Source organism: Sebastes fasciatus, chromosome 8 (assembly GCF_043250625.1).
Source record: "Sebastes fasciatus isolate fSebFas1 chromosome 8, fSebFas1.pri, whole genome shotgun sequence".
NCBI classification, from domain to species: Eukaryota; Metazoa; Chordata; class Actinopteri; order Perciformes; family Sebastidae; genus Sebastes; species Sebastes fasciatus.
Window position 1 is genome coordinate 35,034,328 of NC_133802.1, and position 22,165 is coordinate 35,056,492.

Sequence of the window (22,165 nt, forward strand, 5' to 3'; positions counted from 1 at the left end):
TCAACATATTTTGGTTTGAGACTTTTTCTTTTTCTGATGGACTTTTAAACAATGTGGTTTCTGTGTTGATGAGAGAGTGTTTAAATAAAACAAACCACATATCCCAGCAGCCACCTCGACATGTATATTTATTATATATATACATGTATCAAACAAAACCAACATCTCATCTGAACCACTCTGTCCTGCATTATGCACAGACACCAGCTTATAAAACACTCATAAAAAGTGCTCAGACCCACAAATACACGTAAGAAAACACAGACTTTCACAAATAATCATAAAATGTTTTCTAATACCAAAACAAAACACACAGAAACACGCGTGACATCCAAAAATCACCAGTTCAAAGTGGCTCAAAACGGATTAAGAACTCATGTTTTTCCACATTTATCACATCAAGCTACAACTATCAGCACATATCACCAGACAAACGCTGTTAAAAACTCAAATTTACTCTGACAAAAATACTTTAAGTGACATTACCTAACAGCAGGCTCGTATGTCTACATTAGTTATTTATTATTAAATGTTTAAGAGTTAACATGTAGTCAGAATTATTAGATTCTGTTCAAGTAAAACAGTAAAATGCAGTAAAAAGTATTGCACATAGTATCACTACTAGTACTACTACTAGTAGTAGTAGTTCTGCTGTAACTACTAAAACTTGTACTTCTACGTCCTCTACTGCTGCAACTAACTGGGCTAATTCTAGTGCTAAGTAGTAGTTCAAGTAGAAATACCATAGTCTAAAAACACAAGTAAAAGTCCTGCATTCAAAATGTTACTTAAGTAAAAGTATCTAAGTATTATCAGCAAAATGTACTCAAAGTATAAATTTAAAAGTACCCATTGTGCAGAATGGCTCCTTTCATCGTTTTATGTTATTATTGAATATTATATTATTCAGTTCAGTCAATGTGGAGCCAATCTTACTACTTTGTGTACCACTGGGTAGATTAGTAATATACTATTGCATCATGAAAGGAGTAAAAAGTACAATATTTCCCTCTGACTTGTCTTGGAGTAGAAGTATAAAGTAGCGGGAAATTGAAATACTCAAGTAAAGTAAAGTATGTCAAACTTGTACTTGAGTAAATGTACTTAGTTAAATTCCACCACTAGTAGACTACTAGTTGTACCACAACTACAGCTACTACAATAATGACTACTACTATTATTCCAAATACTACTTCCTCTACTCTACAGCTGTACTACTCCTCTCCTAATACTACTTAAAATCACTTTAACGTTGGGAAAATCTTCCTAAAGTTTAAAAAAGAAAAAAAACCTTCTCAATTCATTCTCAATAAGATTTCAAAATAAGAGCTTTTCTCTTCAGACACACAGATCCAGAGCAGATCTCATCCTGTTTTGTCCACATATTGTTACACAGAAGTGCTAATATGTTTTAAACTGGATGATTCTTTAGAACAAAACAGAGACTGTTGATAAAACAACTTTAACTCTGAAGTGTTATCCACCTACATGTACATGAACATGTACGTACACGTGAGTTTTCAGTCTCGAGTCAGAGAATCTGACTCTGGAGTCCATCTTCCTTTCTTTACGCTCCTCTCTCTCTCCTCTACTTCCTCTTGTGGACGGACTTCAGCCAAGAGAAGCAGAAACTGGGTCGACGAGGAGCCTCGCTGAGGGGGAGAGAGGAGGAAGACGATGAAGAGGAGGAGGAGGAGAGAGGAGGAGGACTCCTCGTCTCAGTCTCCATCTGGAGACAAGACGGACAGCAGATATGAACGTCCAACACTCAAGAATCCTTGTTGTGTAGTATTCATTGCAGAAAAATGACCCCTATGAGTGTATATAGAATATCTAATGATGTATTATTATATAGTTTAGCACTAGATTTTTTTTTTTCCGAGGCAAAGGTCATCTTATTAAATGTAGAACAGAACTCAGTGTCCGTGACATGAAATAAAAACTAAAAAAGGACCACCCTAAAATAAATAAATAAATGAATGAATGAATGAATGAATAAATAAATAAATAAATAAATAAATAAATAGAAAATAAAATAAAAAAAATAAAAGAGAGAAACAAATTCTATGAAATCAAATAATAGATTTAGCTTTAAAAAAAAGGAAATAAAGGGGGTTGTATGCTTTAATGTTTAAGTAGAATTATATTCCTGTAGTTGGCTGGTCGAGCAAATGTTTAACTATTTTGTACGATGATTATTTTCATTATGGATTAATCTGCTTATTATTTTCCTGATCAGTTTATTTATTGTTTGATTTGTAAAACGTAGGAAAATAGTGAGAAAATATGTCATCAATTAATGTCACCTTCAAATGTCTTTACTGTCGTTTAAGACGAAGAGAAACTGAAAATATTCACATTTGAGAAGCTGAAACCTTAAAACGTTTCAGGCATGTTTACGTAAAAATCATTTAAACTCAATTTTTATATTTTACAATGATTCATATTTTCAAAGTTCTCTGTTTGTTTTGTACATAAGATCTTAATTTGTAAAGTAACTAAAGCTGTCAGATAAATATAGTGGAGTAGAAGTTTAAAACAGCATGAATTGGTAATACTCAAGTAAAGTACAGATACTTCAAAATTGTATTTAAGTACAATACTTTGAGTATTGAGAATTAACTTTATGAGAAGGTTTTGCTCCAAACTTTGGAAAAAAAAAAAAACAGCAAGAATAAATATATATTATAAATAAAATACGATATTAATTATTAATAGATTAAAGTCATAGTTAATCTGTTATGATTTTTAGTTGATTAATTCTTTTAATTTAATTTATTTGATTGAAATAAACTTTCTTTCTGACTAACTGTAGTTACACTGTTTTACCACAAGGTGTCAGCAGAGGCAAGAGATAGATAGATAGATAGATAGATAGATAGATAGATAGATCTGCAGCTGTAACCATCAACTCTCCTGCTTTCCAAAATAAAAGCTTTCCTGTTGGAGGCAACAGGTGAGTGTGTTCCTGAGCTGAGCAGCAGATGAGAGTGTACCTGAGCTAAGCCACAGGTGAGTGTGTTCCTGAGCTGAGCAGCAGATGAGTGTTCCTGAGCTGAGCAGCAGATGAGAGTGTACCTGAGCTGTGCAGCAGGTGAGTGTGTACCTGAGCTAAGCCGCAGGTGAGTGTGTACCTGAGCTGTGCAGCAGGTGAGTGTGTACCTGAGCTGAGCAGCAGGTGAGTGTGTACCTGAGCTGAGCAGCAGTGAGGGTGGACGTGTCTCCTGCTGCTGTTATGTGCAAATGAAGCAGCCGATGTAAGCCCAAACCCTCTGCAGGATGACCAGGAAGGCCAGCAGGTAGAAGAGCAGCGTGACAGCCTGCAGGAAGATGGAGGGATGGAGGGATGGAGAGAGACAGAGAGAGAGAGAGAAAGAAAGAGGTGGATGAAGGAGGAGGAAATGATGAGATACATACGAGACACGTGGTCAAAGTGAGGAGACAAGAAGATCTGAGGTGGAGGAGAGAGAGGATGGAGAGATGATGCTGCATCAAAAAGACTGTAACGTGGAGAAGGAAGGAGGAAGGAGGAAGGAAAGAAGACTCAGAACTGTATCCGGTGGTCGTATGTAACTTTACTTAAGTACAAATTTGAGGTACTTCTTCTTTACTTGAGTATTTTCTTCTAATACCACTTTATACTTTTACTCCACTATAATTCAGAGGGAGATATTCTACTTTTTACTGCACTACAAATATTTTGCAAGGTTAGTTACTTTACAAATTGGGATTTTTGCACAGAAAATATATTAAAATATACAAGTGCAGCTGATTAATTGATTTACATGGCAACTATTTTGATAACATTTTCAATGCAAAAACCTTTCATAGCTCAAGCTTCACAAATGTGAAGAGTTGCTGCTTTTCCTTTGAATTATTAATACTCTTAAAGTTAGTTTATCTAAAACAAATTAAAATCTTCACCACAGAGTGAACTGATTTTATTATCATTATTAATATTATTATCTTTTTTTATATATAATAATTTTATATTTATTATGAATTTATAATATAAATATAAATTTATTATTATTTTTTATTACATAATTTTTCTTCAGTGCGTTTTATTTTCCGTCTTATGTTATGCATTGTATGTATTCTATTTCATCTTATTTTGCATCTTATTTAATCTTTTATATGTTTCTTTTGCACATGGTCTCGATGCTTTTAATGTTTTATGTAAAGTGCTTTGAATTTCCTTGTTGCTGAAATGTGCTTTATAAATAAACCTGCCTTCCTTAATAATTTTAATTAATTCAATTTTTTTTTTTTTGGGCCGTTAGTTAGACAAAAAAAACATTGTGAAGGTGAGTTTAAAAAAAACAACAACAAAAAAACGAAATTAATCATGAATATAATTAGCAGATTAATCCATAATCTAATCCATAATAATCATTAGTGGCAGTTTTATGCAAAATAATTAAAAATTAATTAGCTCCACCTCAACAAACTACAACAATAAAATCCTGTTATTACATTAATGCATGAGTAATAATGTCATAATAATAATAAAATAAAAATAATGTAATGATTATGATGGTGATTATTATTAATATGATTATTTATCATTATTATTATTATTATTATTATTATTGGGGGCAGTTTTCTGCAGAAAAATATATTTTTACATTGTTGTTTTGGTACTTTTACTTCAGTAAACAGTCTGAATACTTCTTCTACACCGTCTCTGAATGCTAACAACATTATTTGGAGACTCCTTTAAGTACAAAAAAAGTTAGTTTGCTCTTCATTGAAATTCATTATTTAATGATTTAATATGAAATAGTTTCCCCTCCGTCCTCCGTCCTCCCTCCTTCCTCCTTCTTCCTTCCTTCCTTCCTCCTCTCCCTCCATTCTCCAGCACGACAACAACACAGAGACCAAAGTGGTGAAGCAGCTTCAGCCAAACGTGAAACAACCCAACAGAAGAAGAGAGAAGAAGAAGACGATGTGAAGGAGGTGTAGACACATCAGCAGGTGGGTGAAGAGTGCAAACAGCCCGGTCGATGATGACGATGATGAAGAAGAAGGTAAAACCAGACGACACTGACCTGCAGAGACACAGAGGAGCTTATTCTCTCTTCTTCACTTTCAGTCTTCTCTCCATCCTCCTCTTTCTTTGAACTATCAGCCTCAAACTCTCCCAACCTATCTGTGCTCTTCACACCACCATCACCATCATCATCATCATCATCATCATCATCGTCATCCTCCCTCACAGAGACAGCGTCCGTCTCTTCTTTCCTTTCATCACACCTTCCTTCTTCCAGCTCTCCATTCACCGTCTCACCCTCTCCTAACCCCCCTTCTTTCAGCTCTGAGGCACATTTTACATCTAAATGATCCTCGTCACGTTTCTCTTCTGGTTCCTCCGTCGCACGACCTTCATCCACGTCTGACCTCTGAACCCCAGCTAGAGGTGTTAGTGCAGATGATGGACTCTCGTTATCATCAGACAAACTGTCTCCAAGATCAAAACTGCCCTCTACCAGACTGAAGCTTCTATCCACAGCTCCAGGTAGACACACCCAGCCCTGCAAGTCTTCCTCCTCCTCCTCCTCCTCATCTTCCTCCTCTGTGATAGCAGCGTGAAGAGGTGGAGGTTGGGTTTCTGACTCTTGGAGACGAGGGAGAGGAAGGTGTGTCTGGGTGTGGAGCTCAGTGGAAGGTGGTCCAGGTGGAGGTGGTTCTGGGTAAGACGGGCTCTGTTCCTGGGTCAGATCCTCGACTCGGCCTTCACCTCCAGTCTGGTGTGAACGCATCGTCTGCTCCGCATCACAAACCTTCTTTTTGGGTTTGTACCAGCCGGGGTAAAACGTAGCGTCTGTTTCCTCCTTCATCACCTGCTTTTCTTCTTCTTCTTCTTCTTCTTCTTCTACTTCTTCTTGATCCTGAGCATCGTGTTTGTCCTCCGTCTCACTCTCTGCTTCACCTACTGCCTCACACTCATATGTGAAGGAAGACAGTTAAAAAGTCAAACAGAAGATTTTACATTCACTTTTGAGCCTTTTTACCAACGAAGGACCATTTTCCAAATCTTACAATATGATTTTAGATCGATTTCCATCCTTTTAGGCTGAATTGAAAGCTGCTGTTCCACGTGAGAATAAAGTTATTTTAACGCAGGGGTCAGCAACCTTTACTATCTAAAGAGACATTTTAGGCAAAATAAAATCTGTCTGGAGCCGCAGCACATGTGATCATTGTGATGAAGGTAACACAGTTTATAGTCTCAGTATATAGTATATCAGTCTAATGCAGTGAGGGCCAAAGAGACAATGGACTACGGAGTATTAGGACCACATTGAGGGAAAAAACATCTGAGATTTACACAATAAAGTCAGAATATTACGAGAAAAAAAGAAAATAACACGTAAAATTACTACTTTATATATATACTAATATTATGACTTTATTCTCTAAATCTCAGATTAATTTTTTCCCCTCGATGTGGCCCTAATACTCCGTCGTACCGTAGACCTACAACAATAATAAATAAAAATGAAAATAAAGAAAAGAACAGTTATTCATTTCCATTTTTATAAATCCACAGGGAGCCGCTGGAGAGGAGCTGAAGAGCCGCAGGTTGCTGACCTCTGACCTCTGACCCCTGGTCTAACTAAATATATATATATATAGTCAACAAACTACTTTGTCTCAGATCAGCAAATTAATAGTTTCTGTGATTTTCAAAGTTTACAGTTTGAGACCAGAGGCTGCCTGGTTTCATTTTACAGCAGAAACTAATTTCCAATATCAAAATATGAATCATGTAATTATCACTAACAAGCTAACAGCAGATAATCAGCTGCTGGTCTAAAGAACTCTGGATGGTTTACCCATAAAGAGAAGCAGGTGTGATCCGGTACCTGTTGAGTGCTCATTCCCTCCTGGTCCTCACAGACGGTTCCCTCTTTGACTGGATCAGGAGCTGCACATCTCTCCTCCTCCTCTTCTACCTCCTCTTCCTCTTCCTCCTCATCCTCCTCTTCCTTGGTCTTCATCAGACCAGATCCTCCATCAATGAAGTCTTCTGGGTCTTCAGTCTCTGCCCCTGTTGGCTCCACAGAGTCCCTCATCAGACCTGGACCTGGAGCTGGACCTAGAGCTGGAGCTGGAGCTGGAGCTGGAGCTGGAGCTGGAGCTGGAGCTGGAGCTGGAGCTGGAGCTGGAGCTGGACCTGGACCTGGAGCTGGAGCTGGACCTGGAGCTGGAGCTTGACCTGGAGCTGGAGCTTGACCTGGACCTGGAGCTGGTGTTGGTGTTGGTGTTGGTGCAGCTGGTTCCACTGGTGTTGGGATCAGCTCCTCTTTAACTGGTTCTACAACAGAGTCCAGGTTCTGGGCGGAGGTTTCCTGATGGTGTTTTGGTTCTACGTTCTGGACCGGAGGCTCTTTGGGTTCTTCTGGCTCGGGTTCCACCGCCGGTTCTTCAGGAACGTCTTCCACAACTGCAGAGAGACGATACAACCTGCTGAGACTGAACAGTACTTGTACTAGTAGTGGAGTATTTTCACAGTACTCTACTAGTAGTGGAGTATTTTCACAGTACTTTACTAGTAGTGGAGTATTTTCACAGTACTTTACTAGTAGTGGAGTATTTTCACAGTACTTTACTAGTAGTGGAGTATTTTCACAGTACTTTACTAGCAGTGGAGTATTTTCACAGTACTTTACTAGTAGTGGAGTATTTTCACAGTACTTTACTAGTAGTGGAGTATTTTCACAGTACTTTACTAGTAGTGGAGTATTTTCACAGTACTTGTACTGCAGTAAAGGATCTGAATACTTCCTCCACCGCTGACACACTCAGAGTCATACTGATCATTTTGGTTATTTCATTCATTGGAGAGTGAATCTTCTCACTCATCTCTTTACTGACTGCAGCTACCAACTATTTTTGGATCAGACTCAAAGACCTGAAATAAAAAAGGAAACTCATGCAGATGAAGTTACTGAGTCGATATCACATCCAGTCTGGCAGCGTCACGGTTCAGCCTTCACAACAAGCACACTGAGGATTTAGTTTGTTTATGAATGTTTCCTTGTTATTGTCCTTGTAGAACAGCATATAAATTCCTCTGGTTAGTTGCAGCTGAAATGTCTCCCATTCAAAATAAACAGAGTCTTATGAAGTCAAGCTTTTAAAGAGGTTTCCCTCTTGTTACCTTTGAGGAAGTCGATGCTCCTCAGAGCGTTCTCCTGTCTGCTGAAGTTAAATCTGTAGTGACTCAAACTCTCATAACCTGGTTTCAGAGTCTCAGACGGACCGGAGCCCGTCGCTGTGATCACCCTGAGGACGGGAGGAGACAGGAGGAGACGGGAGGAGACGGGAGGAGACGAGAGGAGACGGGAGGAGACGGGAGGGGACGGGAGGGGACGGGAGGAGACGGGAGGAGACGAGAGGGGACGGGAGGAGACGAGAGGGGACGGGAGGAGACGGGAGGAGACGGGAGGGGACGAGAGGGGACGGGAGGAGACGAGAGGGGACGGGAGGAGACGAGAGGGGACGGGAGGAGACGAGAGGGGACGGGAGGAGACGAGAGGGGACGGGAGGAGACGAGAGGAGACGAGAGGGGACGGGAGGAGACGAGAGGGGACGGGAGGAGACGAGAGGGGACGGGAGGAGACGAGAGGGGACGGGAGGGGACGGGAGGAGACGAGAGGAGACGGGAGGAGACGAGAGGGGACGGGAGGAGACGAGAGGGGACGGGAGGAGACGAGAGGGGACGGGAGGAGACGAGAGGGGACGGGAGGAGACGAGAGGGGACGGGAGGAGACGAGAGGGGACGAGAGGGGACGGGAGGAGACGAGAGGGGACGGGAGGAGACGAGAGGGGACGGGAGGAGACGAGACGGGACGGGAGGAGACGAGAGGGGACGGGAGGAGACGAGAGGGGACGGGAGGGGACGGGAGGAGACGAGAGGGGACGGGAGGAGACGGGAGGGGACGGGAGGGGACGGGAGGGGACGGGAGGAGACGAGAGGGGACGGGAGGAGACGAGAGGGGACGGGAGGAAAGAGTGTATGGATGAAAAAGGAAACAATAAAGGATTGCGGTCTCTAAATTTAAACAAATGATTCAGTTTAGAAAATAAAATATCAAACTACATCATAGGTAAGAAATAACATTTTAATACTCACATTGTGATCAGCTCTCTTGAATTCTGAAGGGAGGAAGTGAGAAAAAAAGATAATAAGATTATTTTAGAGACAACTCAGCACAAGATGTAGAAACAAACCCAACGAACACGATGCTGAACGAGTCTCCAACCTGCTGCGACATCCAGGCCTCATTCATAGCACTTCAAATCTCAACTTAACCAGAGTAATATCAGTAGAAGTTGTTTACTGTGTACATGGACAACAACAACCATTTCTCAGAAAGAAGAGAACATCTGACGTTCAACATTAAATTCCAAACAAAGAACTTCCCCTTCCTAAAACACAACTCTAGTTTTTTAATAATTATCCAACCAGAAGTGATCATCAGAAAAGCTAAAAAGGGCAGCTCTTAAATGATCATGATGAGCAGTGGTAACTACATTTACTCAAATACTGCACTTAAGTATAATTTAAAGGTACTCACACTTTACTTAAGCATTTCAATTTAATTTATTTAATTTATTTAATTTATTTAATTTATTTAATTTATTTAATTTATTTAATTTATTTGAATCATTGTATTAATTGTATTTATTTATTTATTAAGTATTTTGATTGATTGCTTGATTGATTTATGTATTTATTTATTTATTTATTCATACTTCTACTCCACTATATTTCAGAGGGAAATATTGTACTTTTTACTCCACTACATTTATTTATGTATTTATTTTAATTACTTTGCAGATTGAGATTATTAAAACAAAATATAAATCATTTATGATGTATTATTAAAGATTAAACTACCCAGCAGTATATAAAGTCATTAAAATGAGCTCCACCTTTACCAGCTGCAACATTAAAGTGATGAACACATTAATGCATCAATAATTATAATACAATAATATATATAATATACATTATTCAGAAATAAAAAGCTATTCTGCATAGTGAGTGCTTTTACTTTTGGTACTTTAAGGAAAATGTAGATGCTAATGTTAATGCAGCTATGGTTCCTTAAATAAATAAATAAATAATGATAATAAATAGATAAATAAATAAATAATAAAAAGATAATAATGTTTGTAATGTCCGGTTTGTCCCGTCTCCTTTAAACAGCCCAATAGGACTGAGAGAAGGTCATTGATCAGAAATCCAGATTACAACCACAACGTGATCAATTCTTCATCGTACAAAAGTCGATCAAAACAATTTAAAGGAAATCAGGTTTAAAATATTATATATATATATATATATATATAAATGTTAAATGAATAATAAACCTGAACGAAGGCAGCCATGTCTGGCTCCTCCATGCTGCTGGCCGCTCTCTCCATCAGCTTGCTGTTGGCCTCCACGCTGTCGCCATAGCAACGCACCAGCGCCTGGGCGTGGCCCGTCTTCTCTTCCTGCTCGGTGCTGATTCGCTGCGTCATCACCTGCAACGAGACGATGATGAAGACAATAATAATGATTTAACTACAACTATGAGTTCTGTTACTGCTGCTTTTACTACCATTACATATATATATACTACTACAACGTACTGACATGCACTTTATATAGTTATTATTTAATGCATATCAGCATGTAAGAAAAAATAGTCCCAATATTATATTTTGCAATAAAAACTCCTGAAGAAAAATAACAATATTATAATGTAAAATATACGAGGAGTCAATCTACATACTGAAATGTAGTTTTTATGTAACATTAATTTATATTTCATGATTGTTTATTCAGATGCTACTATTGCCAGTACTATTACTATTATTGACAATATTACTGCTATTACTACTACACATGTATATTTAATTAGTACTTTATCAGCAGTGGTGGAAGAAGTACTCAGATCTTTTACTTTAGTAAAACTAGAAATAACTCCATTAAAGGTAAAAATTAAAAATATAATTATTATCAGCAAAATGTACTCATTATGCAGAACGGCTCCTTTCAAAGTGTTATATTATTATCATATATTATTATAGAATATTATATTATTCTGTTTTTATCACTGACAAATACATGTAAGAGCATTTTAATGTGGAGCCAATTTGAGATACTATATATATATATATATATATATTATAGGGTCAATTAGTATTATAGTTAATCTTTTATTATCCTCTGAGTAGTGAAGTAGAAGTATACAGTAGCAGAAAATGGAAATACTTAATCAAATTATATTAAAATGACAGAACGTGAGTAATAGTAATAGTTACATTCTACCACCGTTAATCAAAACCATATCAAAGACATTCAATAATAAATGTGTATAACGTGAAGTCCGACCTTCCGTCTCTCCTCCAGGACAGAAAACACTCGACTGAACTTCTCACAAACATTTTGTTTCTGAGTTTTACAGTTTTCCTGAAAGAGATAAAAATGAAGATTAGTGAACAAAACTAAATGTTTTCACACTTTATATCAACTAGAAACTGAATATATGTGACAGTAAAATAAGTTAGTATATTAGAAATAAACAGAGTTATTACTACATACAGGCTAGCCTTTACACACACAGATACCTCCAGGTTTACAAGTCTCAGAGACATTTATATGGAATTTAATAAAGGATAAATTAAATGATAAGGCTGGCATATTCTTTATTCTAATTCCATACCTGACTGTGGCTGTCAGCCCAAACCCCATGCAGAAATAAATAAATACATAAATAAATAAATACATGCAATTTACATATATTGATTAAATAAAATTAAAAAATAAATCTAAAACAAATTAAAAACAATAATCCAAAAAAATATATAAATTTAAGAGTTGATAAATAAATAATTAAATAAAATGGGAAAATAAAAGGGGGAGTTTAATAGAACAGTAGAATATATAATTTTATTATTTTTAGTGAATTTGATGGCATATATATTCATTTATCGAGTTATTTATTTTTGATTTTGGCAGGTTCCGTCCTCCATATATGAACTACAAACTGTGACTGTAAAACAAGTTACAATATAAAAAAAAAACAGAGTTATTACTACATACAGGCTAGCCTTTAGACAGAGAGAGAGATACCTCCAGGTTTACAGGTTATATATATATATATATACATATATATACATATATGTATATATATATGTATTTATATATATAATATAATAGTCTGAGTAGTTCCCTAAACAGCTGCTCACTCTAGTGCGCAGTCTAGTCTACTCCCAAGTACTGAGTGTGAACTGGTCGCTGGAGAGATGCCAGTTTGCCTCTTGGGAAGGCACCAAACCCCCAACTGCTCGGGGCGCCTGTCAGGGGCAGCTGTATATAACAGAGTGAAAAAATGTAATTTCCCCTCGGTGATTAATAACACATACACACACACACACACACGCACACACGCACACACGCACACACACACACACACACACACACACACACACACACACACACACACACACACACACACACACACACACACACACACCTCTATGTTTCTGCAGGTCTCCTCCAGCTGGTCGATCAAACCTTGGACTTTGTCGTTGACCGCCACCAGAGAACGAACTCCTCCACTCAGCTCATCCTGACAAACAAGGAGAAGTAGACTTGTTATTAAGACTCATGTTTATAAGTCCAGTCAACGTTGCCTGGTTTTATTTATATATTATATATTATAGGTTTTATAGGTAACATTTAAACCCTAATAGATCATTAACGTGATATAACCAATAAGGAACAGTTTTGGAATCAGGCTGTGAATCTGAAAGTGCAGATTGATTTAATGTCTGAAAAAAATAAAGTCTGAAAAAAAAGATCTAAAAAAATTTCCGAAAAAAAAGTCTGAAAAAATGTCAGAAAAAAAAGATCTGAAAAATGTCGGACAAAAAAAGTCTGAAATAATGTCCGAAAAAAAGATTAAAAAAAATGTCAGAAAAAAAAGATCTGGAAAAAAAAGTCAGCAAAATGTCCGAAAAAAAAATTGGAAAAAAAGATCGGAAAAATGTCTTTTTTTTTTTTACAATGTTACGCTTGTTTCGTAACTTTACGTGTAACGAACATTTTCTAAGGGCGTTGTTATTTATAAATGCTAGTTACGTTTTTACGTTATTATTTGAACACACACCATGATCTTTTTTCTAACCATAACCAAGTAGTTTTATTTCCTAAACCTGAACAATTGTTTCACAACTTTAACCACGTGGCACTGTGCGTTTCTGTGAGCGTGACATGAGGCTGATATTAAACATATTTATGAAACATATTTATGAAATGTATTGTGGGTTCAGAAACGTCGACATCATCCCGGGGTTTGCAGAAACGTACAATGCCGACATTTTTTCTGGTTTGTTTAAAAAGCTTGCATTTCATTACCACATAGAAATAAAATCTAAAATATCTGACACAATAAAAGAACAGTGGAGGCTGCTACGTATAGTATCTCTGCAGGTTGGTGTTCATAGTAGGATTAAAGGAATCTAAAGAAAACAACAGCTTTGAACATTCAGAAGTAAAATAGACGTAGTTAAAGCTATGAAAACATGAAAAACACTGTTATAATAAATACTAATATCATAGTATTATTAGAGTACTACCTTCTGCTGCTGGTAGACGTCAGTCAGAGGAGCCACCTGACAGGACTGATGAGCCCCGAACACTTTACAGAGAGAGCAGGTGGGAAGCTGACAGGTGAGACAGTAGATGTTCACCTTCTCACCTTCATGGTCTGAACATGTGAGCTGAGCAGCAGCAGCAGGTGGAGGAGGAGGGAGGGAGCTGGAGAGAGAGACACCACGTCTTTAAACACCTGGATGGACGTACGGAAGCATGTTTTACATCATAAATGTCCTCTGATCGTCTCCTCACCTCGTGGCGTTGCTGCTGACTTCCTGTTTGTAGACGTCGATGATGTTCTCCACCAGCAGGTTTCGTTGCAGGCCGTAGACGCCGTGGCGATCCAGCACCACTTCGTGTCTGCAGGACGGACAGCGGAAACGGCCGCTGCTCACCTGCATGGTGGTCCGAGCCTGGAACAGGGAGGGCTGCACAGACGGAAGGGACATCCAGACGTATGAGAATGACCTTTAACCCTCCACCACCGCCTGGCAACACACAACAGCTGGAGTTTGTTGTCTCACAACACAGCTGCATGCTGGGATTTCAATAATTAGCAACAGTTTAGTATCAGTCTCAGTGGGTGAAGTCAGAGCTGGTTCAGGACGGGTTACTGGGGAAAAACAGGACCAAGAAATCCCCCGTTCACCATCCAGCCTGTAAACACTATGAGCCTCTCAGAGACACTCAAAGACACTCAGGGAGGACCTCGTGTTTACTCTGCTGGTCTCTGGATGAAGTCAAAATAACAGTTGGTGTTATACATCAAAGTGAGGAACTCTAATAAGGAGGAGGCAAATATGATCTAGATGCTATGGAGGACCGAAACTGCCAAAATAAATATAAATAAATAAATAAATATGCCATTTAAAGTAGAAAAAATAATAAAAATAAATGTAGTCATTAATTAATTGATAAAATGTGACATAAATTGATATTTCTGTTTTAATTAGCTTTTTTATTTATTTACTTTTGATATTAATTCCTTTATTTATTTATTTTTTATTCATGTTTTTATTTTTGTACTTATTTATTTTTTATTTTATGTTTATTTTTAAATGTATGTATTTATTTATTATGGGGCCGGAACCTACCAAAATCAAAAATAGATGAATAATTAAATAAATGACTCAATAAATAAATAAATAAATATGTCATTAAACATAGCAAAAATAATATTAAATAAATGTAGCCATTAGTTAATTGATAACATTTGAAATAAATTGATATTTCTGTTTAAATTTGCTTTTGTATTTATTTACTTTTGATAATAATTCGCTTATTTATTTACTTTTCTGTTAAATTACACTTATTTCTGTATTTATTTTTAGGAATTTTTAAATGTATGTATTTATTTTTTATTCATGCTTTTATTTTAGTACTTATTTATTTTTCATTTTATATTTATTTTTAAATGCAAGTATTCATTTATTATGGGGGACAGAACCTACCAAAAATAAATGAATAAATAAATGTCATTAAATGTAGAAAAAATAATATTCAAAATAAATGTAGGCATTAATTAATTGATAAAATGTGACATAAATTGATATTTCTGTTTTAATTTGCTTCATTATTTATTTATCTTTGTATTAATTCCTTTATTTATTTACGCTTCGGTTTAATTTTATTTATGCATTTATTTTAATTTTATTTTTTAAAATATATTATTTATTTTTAAATGTATTTTTATTTATTTATGCATTTTTTATACATTTCATATTTATTTTTAAATGTATTTATTTATTTATTTATGCTCAATTTTCCCTTTGTATTTCCTCCCTTATTTTATTTCCCCAAATTTATTTTAGTTGACAGCTTTTCACTTTAGACTAAAAGACAGAAATATGGACGGATAGTTCAACAGTTAAAGATGGAAACATAAAACCAGAGATCACAAGAGAAAACTGAGCCGAAGTGGAACCCGATTAGAGAATAGAGAGTTGAGGTGGGGGGGGGGGGGACAGATGACGATGAGCAGAGAGACGAGGGACGGTTGGAGATGTAACGCGTCCTGAAATAGTGTCCTTTAATAAGCTTCAGCTGCTGCTGGGACGGACTGACGGATCAGCTGGTAGACAAACAAACACAACACAGAGACGTGGTGTACAAATATGCAAAAAAATATTTAGTCTGCTCTAGCAGGGTTCAATTTTAATACCACATAGAACATAATTTAATACCCGTTTCACAATCATACCGGCCGTGACAGTATGAGACATTTGGGAGCAAAAATTATTAAAAATGATCTGGGTTTTTTTCAGTACTTTGCAGCAGTATATAACGACAATGATACAGATATTAAAAGTTGAGGCCTTTTGGGAAGATTAGCTGTTAGAAGAGGCTGCTGATAGCAGACTGTAGTCATTGGATGCATGCATACAAACAGATTGACCTTTTTGGTGTCAAAGGTCACGAACACGAGCACGGCAGTGGGGGAGGAGTCTATTAAGTTTCCATCTCACATGCAAAAAAAAACACACGTGAACATGCAAGTAAACATGTATAGTGCTGTTTGGTTGTGCATGTGAGTCCTGCTGGGTGGTGAAATGTTACTGGGAAAATACGTGAGAGCATCTCAGATTAGGAAACAGTAAAACTAGAGACGTCAGCGGTGAGGAAGAGCGCAGGACAACAACATCTGTATTCTAAGAAAGTGTTCTGGTAAAACAGGAAGTGAAGTCATGTCAACATGTTATTATTATCATATCATTATTATTATAGTGGCTCTCTTGTATTCAGATAATATGATGTATGAACCAAACTTGTTAACACACTTTATTTTTCTTTCGACATAGAATTGAGTATGTGGCCTTGAGTATGTCAACAATATGTGGATTTTGTGTTCGTGAGAAATGACAGGATGTACACTCAATTAGCAAGAATTCCTGAGTATGAGGCGTGATCTTACTGGACATACTCAGACTGTCCAGCGGCGGACCGCGAGGCAGTGGGGTTGAATAATTAAACTATTAAAATAATTACAAATGATTGCGAGTGACGTTAAAGAGACTGTTAGTAAGAATCATAAATGTCTTGTTAACAGCTTCACCTGTGTCCGTTAAGTCAACTAAAGTCAGCGTCCTGTTGCTGGCGCTTGTGCTCGCTCTACATAGACATGAAGGAGCATCGCTCAACACAGTGAGGAGACACACGTCAGCTAAAAGCACAATATCACTCTATATTTCAGCTGCTTGGCAGTAATGTTAGCTGACCAGACCAAGGTCTCTCCATGAATCAATGCTGATCCTAGTGTTGGCTTTTCCCGCCTCAGCCTCCCGACCGCGGCCGGAGGGAACGGGGGAGACGCCGGAGTTTTGGTCAGAGACGATAACGTGTCTCTCTGCGGAGCCCCGTCACTTCACAAGACACGGGAAACCTCTGTTGGTCTGGAGGAGCTGCAGCAGTTATTTCTGCACAAACGTCCACTGAACATTCACTAGATATTCTCAGAGCTAAACTAACTCTTCTGCAGTGTGGAGTGAGCAGCATGCACGTGAGAGGTGGAGAGAGAGAGAGAGAAGGAGCGTGGTGTGTGAGTGAAGGCAGGCAGAGGAGCAGAGGAGCAGAGACTCCGGTCCTGGAGACCAAAGCTACGGTCTCCCCCACGTCCTCCGACCGCGGCCAACACTGTTTAACAGCTTCACTAGATACAACCAAGAGGTTTTGGTGCTTCATATTAATCTGCCTTAAAATAATACTGGAAAATATAAAATTGAGTGGAAGAGGTAATGTTGATTTACATTTGTGATAATAAACAGTTTTCATTCATCGGTAGCTCCGTCCGGTAACGTCGTGATCGACCACCAATATGAGACGGATTGCTATGAAATGTTCTACAGATGTTCATGATCCTCAGAGGATAAACACATCGGATTTTGCACTTTTGAGTTCTTGAGCAAATAAACTTCGTTCTTAGTTTACACGCCACGCTCTGAACAATAGCAGTAAACAGAGGTCACAGGAGGCAATTTTGATGCACATGAGCAAACCAGTTAAACATCCACACGTCCAATTTTAGACACTGATAATCCACTGCACACACACACACACACACACACACACACACACACATCTGATGTGGGCTTTGTTATAAGTATGTGTGTGTTGAACAATGCAGGACTGTCATGGTATAAAGAGTGTGTGCTGAAAGATGAGTGTGTGTTCCAGCACATCCAGTACTACACACATGTACAGAGCTGTGAGTATAGAAGCGTGTATAAATAGACGTTATCGGTGTCCTCCGTGTGTTTCCTGTCTCACCGACCTGGTAGAGCTCGTTGGCACACTTCCTGCAGAGGTTGTGCTGGCAGGGCAGGATGACCACGGGCTTGTTGAAGAGCTCCAGACAGATGGGACAGATGAGCTGTTTCTCCAGCGTGGCCAGCGCCGCCTGGCCCTCCGCTCCCCCGCCGCCCTGCAGGCAGCTCAGGTCCGTCGGCAGCGACATGGCAGCTCCGCCGAACTTCACCTCCTCCTGGTGACACCACAACGGACTGAATGAACTCCTCTGTCTGTTTCAGAGGGACTGAACATTTTAGACCAATACAACCGTAAAACTAAACTGTACATACTAAAGTCACTGCAGACATACTTTAGGTTTTTAGTTTCCATCCAGGCCGCCACTGGCTTTAATTCAGCTCTATGAAAACTCTGAGAAGTGAAGCCCATGCTGAAGAGCCGTAAACCTGCATTCTCTCTAGCAGCCAGCAGGGGGCGACTCCTCTGGTTGCATAGAAGTCTGATAGAAAATGAGCTTCTACTTCTCTCTTGATTTATTACCTCAGTAAACATTGTAAACATGAGTTTATGGTCTCAATCTCTAGTTTCAAGTCTTCTTCAATACAGCATGATGTTCATTTAGTAAATGATGGTCCCATTTAGAGTCAGATAGACCATAAAGCAGGGGACGCTTCAGGGCGGGGCTACCTGGTGATTGACAGGTCGCTACCGCGGCGTTGTCCAGTCTGGGAGTTGTCCGTGTTTTCGTCTTAGAACGTTAACCCTTTCACAGCGTGTTTTCACTTCACGAAAGTCGGCTAAAAATGTCTTATTCAGTGTTCGGTTGTACTTAGCTCCGCCCACTCGTGCCACTTCTGGTTGTAAAAAAACAAGATGGTGACGGCGAAAAACCATGGATGTATAAAGAGAACTGGATCCAGCGTTGTAGGCGGGGACTCGTTCATTCCTATGAGAGTGTCTCAGTGGAGCATGAAGCCTAAATGGCTTCACTTCCGTCTGGAAAAGTACCCGGATCTTGGCACAGCAGCGCCCGCTCAGTCCTAACGTCACGCCGTCGTCACGCCTTGGCGCTCCAGCCTCGGTCTGGGTCACATTCACATGAACGGAGGAAGGGAAATAACTCTGGATTCATCTATTAGTGCGTTTTATAACTTTTAGGACCTGATGATTTAAATCAGGACTATTACAGTGTTCATACTGGGAAGTTGATTCACCTCAAAATAAATGATCCTCTGAGTTACAGATGTCTCTTTATCAATGGAAGTCTATGGGAAAAAGTATTTTTGGGCCCGATGGCATCACGTGATGAACACAGTCGTTGTAGTACCGCCGTTTGACCACTATGAAAGTCAGGATCGACGACCGGCGCTCTTCCTGGATGCTTGCTAAAACCAAGATGACAGCGGCTAAAATGTCGAACTTGAGAATACAAAAGAGCCGTCCACAAACCAGCGGGGTGACGTCACGGTGACGTCACGGTGACTATGTCCACCTCTTATATGCAGTCTATGATTCTGTATCAGTTTGTTGCAGCCGTTAATAAAAGCCATGAAGTTTAAAAAAAATGTGCTGAAACAGACAACACACGTAAACTCCAGCTAGACAACGAAGGAAAACTAAAACTAAACAAGCTGTTGACGAGGGCTGAGTCACGCTACTCAGACTACCACAATAAAAGCAGTAACTTCCTTCTACCTCCACATAGACTCAGATGAAGCAAATATATCGATTCTGGTATTAAAAAAACATTGCAATACATACGACTGTTTCCTCACCTTCCTCTCCATCTGCTGACGGTCGCTGGCTGTTCGGTCTGTTGGCGGTTAGTTTCTCTCTGGAGGCAGCTGGTGCTCCTCCTGTTTCTGTTCTTTCTGATCGTCTCTACATGCAATCAAATAATCATTTTGTTGAGATGTGTTTGTGTCTCAATGAGCAAAATCCAGTTCTCTGCACCACCGACGACCGAAGAGTCCTGCAGGAAGAGCAGAGCCGGACTGAACCGGGTCTTCAGGGCAAGAATGTTCCGGTTTTAGTTAAAAATAGTCAGTTAATTATTATAGTTTCTCAATATTTTTCACATGCATTTGTGCAGGTGTTACATGCACAGAGCAGCCAGGATACTCCAGCTTCATTTCCAGGATTTAATGGACTTTAAGTCTCAGTTGAGTTTTGCATGAAACTGCTGACCGTCTGTCTCAGGTTCTGGAAATACCCAACTCACTCACTCACTCACTCACGGTTAGAGTTCAGTCAGGGTTTCGTTGCCTCGGAGAAACTTTTCACGTCCAGTTATGTGGTGAGAAAAATCACAGATTCGACACATCGGAAAGTCGAAGGTCAAGAAGTCGAATCAAAGGTCAATCAGTTCAAGAAGAATTCGCATCATATCCTAGGAGCAGCAAGAAGGAGGAGTCGGGTTGTGATCGCTCCTCTTCAGCTCCTGTGACACCAAATCTGCTCTTTTCACCTTCCAGTTCCTCTTCCTCCTCCTCTTCCTCACACGCCCTCCCTCTAGTCGCTCATCAAACACTCACTCCATTCCTCTTTTTCCACACAAGTAGCGCCGGCTGTTCGCCTGTTTGTTCGCAGCTTCCTCGCCATCCACAGCGACGTGTGTGTGTGTGTCTGAGTGTGAGGACTGGTTAGAGTTGGGGGGGGGTTCAGGTTTCAGCCTCTGAAATGATCCCAACACACACACACACACACACACACACACACACACACACACACACACACACACACACCATATGAGGCAGTGGCTGGTATGTGGACGCATTAAGCCTGAGCCGGGCTGTGCTCTTTCTACTGTTACACTCACTCTCCGTCCTCTTACAGGTGCTAACTGGAGCCGTTTAATATCCACTAATTAATAGTAATTAAACCTGGAGACACTTTTATTACTGGAACTAACGAGACCACGGCAGAAGAAGTCAGTTAACCTGTTAACATGAACAGTTTAACCCTGATAACTGACTACTGACCATGTTAAAAGTTCAATTATTCAAGTGTTGGTTTTTGCTCTTTGGGCAACATTTTAACACCAATAATTAACATTTATAAACACTATATGCTAGAACTCGGACGATTCACCTCCTGATTCCATACGATCACGATACTTGGGTGCTGATTCGATATTCTGATTTATTGTGATTTATGTTAACTTGTTTACCACTAGACCATGAAGGGAAAAAGTTGAATCATACACTTCTCTAGGGACTTTTACTTTGTAAAATCTCTAAATGAATCCAGTAAAATGTTTTATTGTCAGCATGTATGTAGTCAGAGATGTGCTGAAGTCAAATAGATCATGATCATTGTCAGGAATTATTGATTACATTTATTATCCAGCAACCCAGAAATCAAAGAATAAAGACATTTCCCTCACAGATTAGTGGGATTTTCTTTTTAATTAATAAGGGACATGTAATGTTTTATACTTCTGGTGAATATAATCCATCAATCTGATTTCCATAGATGTATTTAGTATCTACAGTTCCCTTTGTTAACGCCTTATTTTGAAAAGCGGACGTAGTCCCACGTGTCTACTTCCTGTAACTTCTCCAAGGTGGTCTCTAGCTCTCCCGTCAGCTCCGTTCTCTTTATCCATCCATGGTCAGCTCCATCGGGGCCGTTTCAATGCAGAGAACACAAATGTCAGTATCTGGGTGCTCTATAGTCGTAGCGTCGGCCCATTTGACCACGTAGATGAGAGCGATGGCCGGCTCGACCGCCACGTTACCTCCATACCATAACGTTACCACCACACCATAACGTTACCTCCATACCATAACGTTTCCTGTCCGTGACAGAGTTAGCATGCAGCTTTAGCTCTGCTCTGTCTAGCTCTGCTTTTCCTGTCAATGTGTGAAACCCAAAGTGTTTCCATCCTTTACTGGATGTGTAGTGTTTACCACGCTGGATTTAACATGGGAGGGTGCAGGTCGTATCCACGCTGACCCTCCAACGTTTTAGACTCTCTGAGGTTTGTTTTGGTTGACAGATACGGAACAGATATGACGTCACGTTACTCAGACTACCACAATAAAAGCGGTAACTTCCTTCTACCTCCACATAGACTCAGATGAAGCAGATATATCGATTCTGGCATTAAAAAATCTATTTCAACATTGTAATAACAAAAAAACACGATACAGTTAATGTATAATTTTTTCAAGCCTTACTAAACATGCAGAAAGTCTGAAAAAAAGATCTGAAAAAAGTCTAAAAAAAGATCTGAAAATTGTCGGACAAAAAAGTCTG

At 39.0% G+C, this 22,165-nt stretch overlaps 2 protein-coding genes across 5 annotated transcripts in view; one reads left to right on the forward strand and one right to left on the reverse strand.

Moving 5' to 3' along the window:
• The window catches only part of ptk6b (PTK6 protein tyrosine kinase 6b), a 171,597-nt gene that overhangs the window by 92,461 nt on the left and 56,971 nt on the right, over nucleotides 1-22,165 (forward strand). The gene's annotated exons all lie outside the window — the stretch shown is intronic.
• trim101 (tripartite motif containing 101) lies at nucleotides 102-20,089 on the reverse strand. 4 transcript variants are annotated; one of them, XM_074642664.1, is made up of 13 exons: nucleotides 19,681-20,089; nucleotides 17,931-18,140; nucleotides 13,916-14,091; nucleotides 13,645-13,825; nucleotides 12,540-12,635; nucleotides 11,396-11,473; nucleotides 10,387-10,542; nucleotides 9,143-9,165; nucleotides 8,168-8,292; nucleotides 6,870-7,450; nucleotides 5,052-5,945; nucleotides 3,191-3,320; nucleotides 102-1,729 (listed from the first exon to the last, which is right to left on the reverse strand). In XM_074642664.1, exons 1-12 carry the CDS (start codon nucleotides 19,690-19,692, stop codon nucleotides 3,234-3,236), a joined length of 2,619 nt encoding a protein of 872 aa, XP_074498765.1. In that variant the 5' UTR covers nucleotides 19,693-20,089; the 3' UTR covers nucleotides 102-1,729; nucleotides 3,191-3,233. The 4 variants fall into 4 exon arrangements, with proteins under 4 accessions (XP_074498765.1, XP_074498764.1, XP_074498767.1 ...); XM_074642663.1 differs by having other exon boundaries at nucleotides 6,840-7,450; XM_074642666.1 differs by lacking the exon at nucleotides 5,052-5,945.